This window comes from Myxocyprinus asiaticus, chromosome 42, assembly GCF_019703515.2.
Source record: "Myxocyprinus asiaticus isolate MX2 ecotype Aquarium Trade chromosome 42, UBuf_Myxa_2, whole genome shotgun sequence".
Taxonomy (NCBI): Eukaryota; Metazoa; Chordata; class Actinopteri; order Cypriniformes; family Catostomidae; genus Myxocyprinus; species Myxocyprinus asiaticus.
Window position 1 is genome coordinate 35,350,788 of NC_059385.1, and position 13,050 is coordinate 35,363,837.

The 13,050-nt window shown below is 38.8% G+C and overlaps 1 protein-coding gene across 1 annotated transcript; it reads left to right on the plus strand.

Annotated features, from left to right (window-relative positions):
• Positions 1-9,930: 9,930 nt before the first annotated feature.
• LOC127432668 (major intrinsically disordered NOTCH2-binding receptor 1-like) lies at positions 9,931-12,748 on the plus strand. Its single transcript, XM_051684023.1, has 3 exons — positions 9,931-10,077; positions 11,717-11,950; positions 12,557-12,748. Exons 1-3 carry the CDS (start codon positions 9,931-9,933, stop codon positions 12,746-12,748), a joined length of 573 nt encoding a protein of 190 aa, XP_051539983.1.
• The last annotated feature ends 302 nt before the right edge of the window (positions 12,749-13,050 follow it).

Sequence of the window (13,050 nt, forward strand, 5' to 3'; positions counted from 1 at the left end):
CAAGACCTCACATACAAAATTCTGAACTCTCAACCAAAACTCCTTGATCTCAACACACCTCCAAAAAACATGGGTTATATCTCCATCCTCCGATTGGCATCGCCAACAGGTAGGTGTGTCTTTAAGACCAAGCCTATACAGTCTACAGGGGGTCCAATAGAATCGATATAAAATCTTGAACTGAATAAGGCGAACTCTTGCATCTCTAGATACAGACTTGACATTTTTAAGAATCTTAGTCCACACTCCATCCTCCAGTACCAAATCCAAATCTTTCTCCCATAATCTCTTAATAGAAGTTAAGGCTCCATCCCCCATACTCTGAATTAACAGGGAGTGGTACACTGATGCCTCATGACCTTTTCCAAAAGCCGCAATCACCTCACCCAAAGCATCTGCCTCCATAGGGGGATGTGTGCTACTCCCAAAAATAGTACAAAGTAGATGGCGCAATTGTAAATATCTATAAAACTGAGGTCTGGGGATCCCAAAATGTTGGACCAAGTTTTCAAACGATCTCAACACACCACTTTCATATAGGTCACCGAGTGTAGCAACCCCCCTCACAATCCACTCTGGCCAGCAGAAAGGGGACTTGCCAATACGTAATCTTGGGTTCTGCCATATACTCGAGGCAACTTTTAAATAAGTGTCCAATTTAAACAATCTGGACACTTTAGTCCATACCGAGTGTAAATGCGAAATCATAGGGTGTAACTTAACTTTTCCGATTAGTTTGATAGAGATGCTTTGTAATGGCGAAATAGGGGCAAGAACTGCCTGTTCAGTAACAAACCAGGGAGGGGCTCTCTCAGGTGGAAGTGACCAATGAGCCAAATGTCTGAGACTGAATGCATAGTAATAAAACAAAATCTTGGGTAGGCCTAACCCTCCTTTGTCTATTGGCCTATGTAACTTATTAAAATGCAATCTGGGGCGCTTACCACTCCAAATGAAAGACTTCGCTATGCTACCAAATTGCTTGAAATAAGAGAGGGGGACATCTACAGGGAGAGATTGTAGCAGGTAGTTAAATTTTGGAATTAATAACATTAACCTTCCCAATCATCGATAAATGTAATGAAGCCCACCTGCTGACATTGCTCGAAAACCATTTTATTAAAGGGTCTAAATTAACACTAACTAAATCAGACAAATTTGTTGGGAATAAAATTCCCAAATACTTAATGCCCTGTTTGGAACACTGGAAGGTGCCCGGCTGAAAAGCCGTTACTGGGCAGTACGCTGTCAAAGCCAAAGCTTCGGATTTAGCCCAATTGACTTTGTATCCTGAGAACTTGGAAAAGGAATTAATAATTCTGTGGCGGGAAGGCAAAGATCTAGTAGGTTCAGAGACAAATAATAAAATATCATCTGTGTTAAGCAGAAGCTTATGCGGCACACCTTCCGCCACCACCCCTGGAAAATCATCCTCCTTTCTTATCGCAGCTGCTAATGGTTCCAGGGCAAGACAGAACAATAATGGGGAAAGAGGGCAACCCTGCCGAGTGCCCCTATTCAAAGTAAAATAATCTGAGATTAATCCATTTGTTTGTACCGCTGCTACAGGGTGTCTATAAAGTAACTTAATCCAACCAATAAATGTACTCCCAAACCCATACATTTCCAAAATCTTAAAAAGATAATCCCATTCTACCATATCAAATGCCTTTTCGGCATCAAGTGAGATGGCAGCGATTGGAGATTGATCATTCGCTACTGACCACATGATATTGATGAGACGCCTGATGTTATCAGAAGAGCTGCGGCCCCGAATAAACCCCACCTGATCTATATGTATAAGAGATGTCATAACTTTACTTAATCAATTAGCCAAAATTTTTGACAATATTTTTACATCTAGTTGGATCAGGGAAATTGGACGGTAATTTTCGCAAAGTCCGGGAACAAGAAAAATCGCTTGGATCTTTGTCCTTTTTAAGAATCGGACTGATCCGGGCTTGTGTCATGGTTGGAGGAAGCTTTCCATTCTTTAATGATTCCGTATAAACTTCTAACAAAAGTGGAGCCAGTTCTGTAGCATAGGATCTAAAAAAGTTTGTGGTAAAACCATCTGGCCCCGGAGCCTTGCTAGTAGGTAGGGACTTAATTACCGCATCAAGCTTCTCCAAGGTTATCTCAGAATCAAGAGTTTTTTTGCTCAATCATCAGTTTAGGAAGATCTAATGGTTCTACAAAGTTTCTAATATCTTCATCAGTAGACGAAGACGTGGAACTATAAAGATCAATATAGAACACTTTAAAGGCATTATTAATATCAATGGCTGAGGTAAAAATTTCACCACCAGCAGATTTCACTGAGCGAATGGTAGAAAAAGATTCTCTCTGCTTTATATATCTAGCCAAAAGCTTCCCTGCTTTGTCACCTGACTCAAAGTATGACTGTCTTGCCCTGAATAACCAAAACTCCACTTTCCGCAACAAAATAGTATTATATCTATATTTCAATCGAGTCAATTCTTTGAGGCCATCAGCTGACATACGGCGCTTCAGCTCTGCCTCTGCACTTTTAATATTTCCTTCCAACTCCATGAGTTCTTGTGCTTTGGATTTTTTGACGAATGAGACATACTGTATGATCCGGCCCCTAAGAAATGCTTTAAGTGCCTCCCAAGCCACGCCCACAGAGGATACTGAGGACCAGTTGGTCTCCATATAAACATTGATTTCAGTCTTTAACATTTGTTGGAAATCAGAATTTTGCAGAAGGGATACATTAAGGCGCTAACTATATGATTTATTTTTCTCTAAATGTGGCATCACCTCTAAACTCACCAGGGCGTGACTGAGACTAAAATGTTTCCAATTGAGCAATCAACAACAGATGAAATGAGGGATTTGGATATAAAAAAAAAATCTATTCTAGAATAAATCTTATGGACTGATGAAAAAAATTTATAGTCCCTACCAGATGGGTTCAAAAGTCACTAAATATCCGAAAGACCAAGATTTTTACACATCCTGTGAAGCATCAGTGTTGCTCTAGGGGGCTTACACACTTTTGCTTCACTATGATCAAGGACTGAATCCATCAAAAGACTGAAGTCTCCTCCCAATATTGTATCATGAGGGGTGCCAGTGGTTTGCAACATCCCTTCAAGATCTATAAAAAAGCCCTGATCATCAGCGTTAGGTGCGTAAATATTAGCCAAAATCAACCTTTGCCCTTGAATTTCAGCTAAAACAATAATTACTCTTCCTAATTTATCTTTAATCTGTGTGAGACATTTTAATTGTAAATGTTTATTAATCAATATAATGACTCCCTTGCTCTTACTTGTGCCAGCACTAAAGAAAGCATGTCCACCCCATATCTTCCCCAATTTTCCAGCAGGGAGAGATGTGTTTCTTGAAGAAACATTATATCATTTACATTTATGCATTTGGCAGATGCTTTTATCCAAAGCAACTTATAGTGCCCTGATTACAAGGACAATCCCCCTGGAGCAACCTGGAGTTAAGTGCCTTGCTCAAGGACACAATGGTGGTGGCTGTGGGGATTGAACCAACAACCTTCTGCTTACCAGTTCAGTGCTTTAGTCCACTACACCACCACCACCAAATATGAAGTGTAAGATATCATATTTCTTACGTTTAAGAAAAGAAATAACCTTCCTTCTTTTTATGGGGTGCCCCAACCAATTTACATTCCATGTGGAGAGAGATAGTACACTTATATTAACAACTGACATATTGATATAATAGAAAAAATAAATTGTGTGCCAAAAACAAAATTATGAAGACCACATTCCCCATTAGTGAAACAATCAACCCCCGAACATCCCCCCGAACAAAACAAACACAAAAAAGAAAAACGTGCGCATTAACCCCGCGCATGACAGCACCAACTGGCGACAATCCCTCTAAACTCAAAAGGTCCATGAACGCCCTCGAGTCCCCATGACAACTTTGCCATCGGATTGCTCAATTTAATTACATAACAGAAAATACTTTGTGAAATAAACCCAGTCAATAGGAAGAATGAACACAAAGAACATGTAGATTCATTCACAGAACTGTCTCAAAGGTGTGATCTTCCACAAAACAAATTTCAGCTGATATAAAACCATTCAGAATCCTCGGACAGACAAATGAATGTTCAGTGAGTCGGCTGTTATGAGTTCAACAGATGACGTAATCGGTTCAATGTCTCGTAAAAAAATAAAAAATAAAATTTAAAAAAAAAATTCAACAAAACAAACCACAGCCAGCAGGAGGAATAAGCATGAAGGAGGAACAGATGAATCAACAGCTGTTCCAAAGGAATGTTATTCAACAGAACAAGCTCCAGCCACTAGGCGGAACCAATACAAAAAGAAACAAAACTGGCATCCCAGTTCCCCCGGATGATCGAGTCAGTTCACTCAGAGGCTGCATAAAAGTATATACCATGACTTACACAATCCATCAGCTTTATAAAAGACATCCTTTGTGTGAGCATGTAGAGATTTTGCGGTCATCCATAGTGTCCACTCTCAATCTGTCCGGGAACTTCAATGCAAAAGTTTCTTTAAGGAAAGTGTTATTCACAAAACAAGCTCCAGCCGCATGGCGGAGCCAACGCAAAAAACCAAAAATGTCGCCCAGCTTCCTCAAGAATAAGTACAGCGAGTCAGGCCCACTCACATGAGAAACAACCAATGGTTTACTCAGACAATGATTCTACAAAAGACATTGCCAGATTTGGACATGCGAATACTTTGCGACCGACCTTCACTTCTATTCTCAGTTTGGCAGGAAACATTAGAGCAAACGAGATCTTTTTCTGATGTAAGAGTTTCTTGCATTCCTTGAACCAATCGAGTTTCTCTCTTGTCGAACTCGCAAAGTCCGGGAACAAGAAAATATTATGATTCTTCCAAGAAAGCTTCCCTTTGCTCCTCGCCTGGCGTAACACCAGATCTTTATCGGATGATCTCAAAAATCTGGCCAGAATCGATCGGGGCCTATCTCCCTCAGCAGATCTCCGAGCCGGCACTCTGTGAGCTCGCTCGATTTCCAGCTTGTGGCCTGTTATGTCGAGCAGACTCGGGAAAAACTTGTCTAGGAATTTCACCATATTTCTGCCCTCCTCATGCTCAGGAATTCCAACAATTCGAATGTTATTCCTGCGGTTTCTATTCTCAAGATCTTCAATCTTGTCAAGGAGATGTTCCAAATCAACTTTGGTTGCGGGTGGATTAGCGGTTAATTCCATCTCCGAAGATTCCAGAAAATCGATTCGTTTTTCAACATCAGTCACTCTTGTACCTAACTCAGAGAATTTTGTTTCCATCGCCGTAATCGATCGATGTATTACAGCGAGATCCTCCAAGTCAGCAAGAATCTTCATCAACATCACCGACATGTTGGACAACTGACGCTGGATTCCTTCTCCCGCTGCATCATCCAAATCAAGTCCCCGGTCTGTAGGCCTGTCGGGCTTTCATCCTGATCACGTAAGTGTCTTTTAATGTCTCCAGAGCCCGAGGATTTTGACTTCTTTGCCATGTTTTGCAACAAAGGGCAAATGTTTAACTGGGTGTATCAAATTTCACCAGATTATAACATGAGAATAATCGAAAATTCAGCAAAGTGCGCAGAGCTCGTCGCTCACACATCCGCTCCTTGCATGGCATCATATTCCATGTTTTGACATCTTGATATAATAGAAAGAAAAAAAAAATGTGTGTCAAAAACAAGATTATACAGACCACAATCCCCATTAGTGCAACCTTCAAACCCCGAACTCCCCACCCCACCCCACCCCCCCGAACCAAAGAAAATAAAGAAAAAAACGTGCGCATTAACCCCATGCACGAGAGCGCCAACCGGCGTCAATCCCTCCAAACTCAAAAGGTCCATGCACGCCTGCAAGAGCCCCCGCAACAACTTTGCCATCGGATTGCTCAATTTTGCCTCATCAATTTGTAAGGCAAAATTACATAACAGAAAATACTTTGTAAAACAAACCTCTGCCAATAGGCATCATAAACACACGTAATGTATAGATTCATTCACAGAACTGACTCAAAGATGTGTTCTTCCACAAAACAAAATTCCAGCTGCTATAAACCGTTCAGTGTCCTCGAACAATCAAACAGATGAACGGTGAACCTGTTGCTTATGAATGCAGCAGATGATGTAATCATTCCAATGTCCCGCAGAGAAACTCTGCAAATCAAACCCCACCCAACAGGAGGCATAAGAACAAAGAGCGTGCAGATTAATCCACAAAACTGTCCCAAAGCAGTGTTACTCCACAAAGCAAACTCCAGCCGCTAGGCGGAACCATCAATAACAGCAGTAAAACAGGAATCCCGGTTCCTCGGGTGATCAAAAGTCAAGTTCACTCAGAGGGCACATGAAAAGAATACACCATGACTTATTCAGACCGCCAACTGTAAAAAAGACATCCTTTGTGTGGGCATGTAAACATTTTGCACTCATCCATAGTGTCTAATCTCAATCTGGCCGGGAACTTCAGTGCAGAAGCAATCTTCCGTCAATGCAAAAGATTCTTTAAGGAAAAGTGTTATTCCACCAAACAGACTCCAGCCGCCAGGCGGAGTCAACGCAAAAAGAAACAAAAATGACGCCCAACTTCCTCCAACAGTAGAGTCAATGAACAGCGAGTCGATCCACTTACATGAGAAAAACCCCAATGGTTTACTCACTCATAGATTGTATAAAAGACAGTGTTTGTTTCGGACACGTGAATACTTTGTGACCATCCTTCATCTCTATTCTCAGTCTGGCTGGAAACATCAGTGCAAAAACAATATTTCTTTGATGCAAGAGTTTCTTACACTCCTTGAATCGCTCACGTTTCTCTCTTGTCGAATTCGCAAAGTCCGGGAACAAGAAAATACTGTGATTCTTCCAAGATCCTTCCCTTGTTCCTCGCCTGGCGCAACACAAGATCTTTATTGGATGATCTCAGAAATTAGACCAAAATTGATTGGGGCCTGTTTCCCTCAGTAGATCTACCTGCCGGAACTCTGTGAGCTCACTCGATTTCCAGCCCGTGGCCCGTTATGTCGAGCAGACTCGGGAAGAGTTCATCCAAGAATTTCACCATATCTCTGCCCTCCTTATGCTCAGGAATTCCAACAATTCGGACGTTATTCCTGCGATTTCTGTTCTCAAGATCTTCAATTTTTCCAAGAACTCATTCTAAATCAACTTTGGTCACGGGTGGATTAGCGGGTAATTCCCTCTCCGATGACTCAAGACAATCGATTCGTCTCTCAACATTCGTCACTCTTGTGATTAATTCAGAGAATTTTGTTTCCATCACCGTATTTGATCGACGGATAACAGCAGGATCCTCGTCAGCATCACCGACATGTTGGACAGTTGACACTGGATCTCCTCTCTCGTTGCACCAACCAAATCGAGTCCCCGGTCTGTAGGCCTGACAGGGCTTTCATCCTGAGCATGCAAGTGTCTTTAAATGTCTCCAGAGCCCGAGGATTTTGACTTCTTTGCCATATTTTACCTCAAAGAGCAAATGTGTAACTGACTGTATTGAATTTCACCAGGTTATCACACAAAAATAATAAAAAATTTAGCAACGTGCGCAGAGCTTGTAGCTCACACGTCTGCTCCCTGCATGGCGTCACATGACCCCTCTGTGATTTGTTACTTGGTTGCTAGGGTAACCCCATCTGGTTGCTTGGTAGTTACCAAGGTGATACTCAAAAGGCTGCTTGCTACTCTGAGTCCAATGAACGAAACCAGATATCTCTATGACATTGAGCATTTTGAATGGAAGTCAATGGGGTTTGGTTACTAGGGTGCTTTAAATGGTTGCTAGGGCGTGGCTAAGTAGTTTCCATGATGATACCTGAAGTCTGATTGCTCACCCATGTAAAACAAGCCAACTGTCATTTCTCTTGGACATTCTGATCCAAAGATATTACTCTCAGACAGTTTGAATGGAAGTCAATGGGGTTTGCAAGCTAGGCTGCTCTAAATGGTTGCTAGGGCATGGCTATGTAGTATCTATGATGATACCTGAAGACTGATTGCTCACCCAAGTGAAATAGCCAACTGTCATGTCTGTAGTCCATTCTATTCCAAAGATATCCCTCTCAGCCATTTTAAATGGAAGTCAATAGGACTGATTGCTAGGGTGCTCTAAATGGTTGCTAGGGCATGGCTAGCCAGTGACCAGAGAGATTCTTATTGGCTGATTACTAACCTGACTCAAAAGATCCAATCTCCAAGCGTCTACAAAATTCTGTTCTGAAGATACCCTTCTGAACTATTTTGAATGGAAGTCTAAGAGGTGGTGTCTAGGGTGCCATAAATGGTTGCTAGGGCGTGGCTACGGCATTTCCAGGATGATACATAAAGACTGATTGGTAGCCCGAGTAAAATGAGCCTGCCCCTATGTCTCTACGACATTCTGATTAGGAGATATGATCCCACAAAATTCGTTGTCTTGTCATAGTAGGAAACAATTGGTGCTTGGACCCCTAATAAACAGAAAATCAGTACAAATACAATAGGGTTCTTGCACCTTCAGTGCTTGGACCCCTAATAAACAGAAAATCAGTACGAATACAATAGGGTTCCGGCATCTTCGGTGCTTGGACCCCTATTAAGAAAAATAATATGAAAATCGGAACTAATACAATAGGGTTCCAGCACCTTTGGTGCTTGGACCCCTAATAAACAGAAAATCAATACGAATACAATAGGATTCCTGCACCTTTGGTGCTTGGACCCCTTAATAAACAGAGGATCAGTTCGAATACAATAGGGTTCCTGCACCTTTTCTTAGACCCCTAATAAGTAGGCAAAACAGTCAGAGTACCATAAAAACCAGTCCACTGAAATACACTCAGAAGTTGCAGTGGAAAGTACATAAAACTTCGCAATGAAACACGGGCTGAGACCTTGTATAAATACACAAAAAGGCTAATTACAAGATTAAAAACTGGTGTGTGATTCAGTCCCAGAAACTCAGTATTCAGGTGACGACGCCCTCTGTTGGTGAAGTGAAGGAACCGTCACACCTATCACATAAATGCTCACACTGTTGAACAGTTTAAATCCATGAAAAGAAAGAAAGCAGTTGTCAGGAGTCTTTAAGTAGACAGAATTCAAAACATATTCTTAAAATGACTTAATCTAAATAGGAAATTGTTACAATGATGGCAGAGTTTTAAATTCAGTTCATTTACAAAGTTATAGTAATTTAAAATTAAATAGATCAATTCAACAAAAAAAGCTAACCATTAACTTAAACATAACTTTTTTTCAGTATTAATAATTAGTAATAACTATTATAAAATATAATAAATATTTGTCTCAAAAATGTGTCTAGCATTTACTACACTCTACTTAATACATTTTCAGTTTAAGGACTCTGGTGGAAGAACTTAATTTCCTGTAATGCTCTAATTTACTCAATTTATTATATAATTAATAGATTAAAATTTTTATCTATTTATTTTAATGAAGGTATCTGAAAATATGGAGTACCATTTCTGGTGCTGTATGGCAAAATTTATGGTTTTGATGGTGTTCATTTTAATTAGAGAAATAATTATTTAAAAATATTTATGCCATAGATGTTTCTTCTTGTGCTGTACTAATGAAATTGTGTCGTATGACTGTTGAATGTGAAATTTGCAATTCAATAAATTCCACTTCCTACCATTCCAATTCAAATTCAACATCCCATGGAGTTTGGGCAATTCAATACAAATGCCAACTCATGAATCGAAAGGGAGCCGGTTCTGAGTTTTGCCCAACCCTGCTACCAGAAGTCAGGTGTGGCACTAGCTCTTTCCTAGCTGGTTAGTAAAGGCATCACATGTGTTCAGATAGAGTTACACTGATCTGTCACTTCATGAATAATACACACACTGAGCTCAGAGTCAACACGGCATATTCTAGCCTAACACCAGTCAGAATATGGACATAACTGTCCTGCCAAACAACAATCATCCAGAGAAATTCCTGCAGCTGGATGTGGGAATGCTGCCGGTGACACACGGAATGTTCCAGATTGGTGCTGCGCTGTCTCACCAAAGGCAGTGGCACAACAGGATGTACTCACAGGTAACGTCTGTTAGCATATAGAGATGCTGATAAAGGAACAGTATTGACCAAGTACCTAAACAGACAATAGCTATTACCTCCAGATTAACATAAAAGGAAAGATTATTTCTCTTACTGTAATTGCTCTTTATGCAGTTGTCAGATACAGTGGGAAAGCTTTAGGTAAAAAAAAAAAAAAGTTTAAAGCTATAATATTTATTTGGGCAGTTTTATTTGCATTATTTAATCTTTAATCTTCATTTGTTTATTAAACACTGTACTGTAACATAACACACACACACACTGCGAAAAAAGAGTTCTTAAAGATTTCCCTTTAAAAATATAAAATACCTAAAAGAGGAAAATTTATTTTAAAGAAACACTACATTGTTTTCAAACAATATATCTTGAAAAGAAGCTTATTTTGTCTCAGGGCACTGACAGATTGTTTATTATAAACAAGTGAAAAAGTCAGTACCGTAAAACGAATAAACTTACTTTCAAGACGTATTCTCTAAAAAAACAAGTCAAAATATAAATAAATGTATCTTGTTTTAGGGTTTTTTAGATATTCTATATTCTAATCAAGAATTATTTTTTTAATTTTTTTGCCAGTGTATGAAAAGGTAACATTCCCATTTTTTAAGTTCAGTATTTCAGCTGGCTACTTCAGTTTGTTCTTGCAGAAACTGCCAATATTATTTTGACTTTATATACTTTTTCCTGTTAAAATTCTATTATACGGCTTTAGTTATATTGACTTGATTAATAATCATACTGATATCCATGTGTGTCTTCACTATGTTTCTTGTAATAATAAAGTTCAAATACACTAAAATCCATTCATGCATTCAATGCAGGTACTTAAACCCATTGACTATATTTATATCTTCATACCACAAGAGAGCTGCTGACAGGGATCATTATAGTTTATGCCAACTTTTCTCCAACCATATTTACAATTGACTATTGCAGTGATTGCCATTGTATCCACTCTGATACTTTAACTCTCTAAAATCTGCTCTAAAATCCTTTCTGTTTAGAAAAGGGAACGACTTTTCATTGTTTTTTGTAAAGACTCAACCCCTCATTTGATCCGAAAATGTTTTGTTTGATTTTTTTAAAGAATTTTGTACATAGCAAAATTTATATTTGCATTTATTTATAGTCAGAAGCTTCAATGTCAACTTCCTTAATTTATTGTGGGTCAAGCAAAATGTGCTGTTTATATCACCAGAAGGAATAAAATAGAAAAAAGGCAGGACAGGAGGTTGTCCCATTTATTTCCTTTTTAATTGAAGATTTGATTAAAATTTTTCATAAATCATTGAGTGCAATTTTGAAATTCAGTGCTGTTGTGACAATTCATTTTGTTCTATTGTCAATGAAGAACTGGTGTTTGTAGGTGAACTAGTGTAAATATTCTTTGTTTTTATTAAAAGGTTTTCTCTATATTTATTATTCATTTTTAATTATTTTGTCTTTATAGAATGTAAAATGTTCCAATACAGCAACTATAATGGTACATCTTGTAAATTCTAAAATCTCTCTCTTTCATTTCTCTCTCTCTCTCTCTCTCTCTCTGTCTGTCTGTCTGTCTCTCTCTCTCTCTCTCTGTGTGTGTGTGTGTGTGTGTGTGTGTGTGTTGTAGGTGAGTGAGAGGGAACGTGGTAATGAGGTTAAGCTGTCAGCAGATGGCAGTGATGTGTTTGAAGACAGAGATTTGGAGAAACGCATCACTCCTCAAACTCTGAAACCAAAGATCAAGCAGAACCCGCTGTACTCTCACATCAACATCATCAATACAGAGGAAAAAAACAAGTCCAAACCATCATGGACCATTCAGGACTATGACAGACACACTACACACGGTCAGCTGGCAGACTACATGAAGGTACTGAACATTAGTAAGCACTGGTGTAAAACCTGACAATTACACAGTGTATATTGAATAAGTTTATGAGAATGCAGTTTATGATGTACTGCTTCAAATACAACCCCATATATATATATATATTTACATATAGAAAAATTGGCAAATATATAAAAATTCAAATATAATAATATATTTATATAAAAATATATAAAAAATGTATTTCTAAAATTAGGAATAGAAGAAAAGAATATAAAATAGTTGCTTTTGTGTTGACAGCACACTAAATTTACACATTACATTTATTGATTTGGCAGATGCTAAAGCAATTACAGGACATTCAATCTATACCTTTCAACGTATGTTCCCTTGGAATCAAACCCATGACCTTGGTGTTGGGGGGTAGCCAAATCAAGTCTGTAGAATAACAGTATGTTAGCTTTGTCAAGCCAACAATATGAGGATTGATATAAAGGCAATAAAGTTTGTATTTTACATATCTCACTCTTGAATGCTTTGATTGTTTTATTCGAAATACATTTCTATTAAATAAACAAATCAATGAATGTCTTCTTATATTCATATTCTATGACTATGTCTGTCCAACCTAATTTTCCTCTCGTGTAGGAAGACCCGAAAGACCTGAGCTTCTGGCTGGAAGATCTTTACACCCCCGGCTATGATTCACTGCTCAAGAAGAAAGAAGCGGAACTGAAGAGGAACAAGATTTGTAAAATTTTTGCATACATCATTCTGTCCATTTGTGCAGTTGTGATCATTATTACTGTGCCAATAGTGGTAACACAGTCCAAACACTGATAGAGCCATGCCAACCACTAACACTCGTCTACACCCATTCCTGCAACAATCTGACAGCTCAGCAGAAGAGCAGGAGCTCTTGTACCATATAAATGTGGAATTAAAATGGTCTGATATTCTAAGATAAGTAAAGATATTCTATTCGGGGATCTGTTCAAACACATACAAAAACACTGTCATCATATAAAGACATTTTTTGCAGCATGTGTATGGTAAATGGGTATGTCAGTTTGATCAGATTTTTATATAGTTGCAATTTTCTTGTCTAAAAACTTTGTAGCTGCAAGGCTTGTACTGTAATA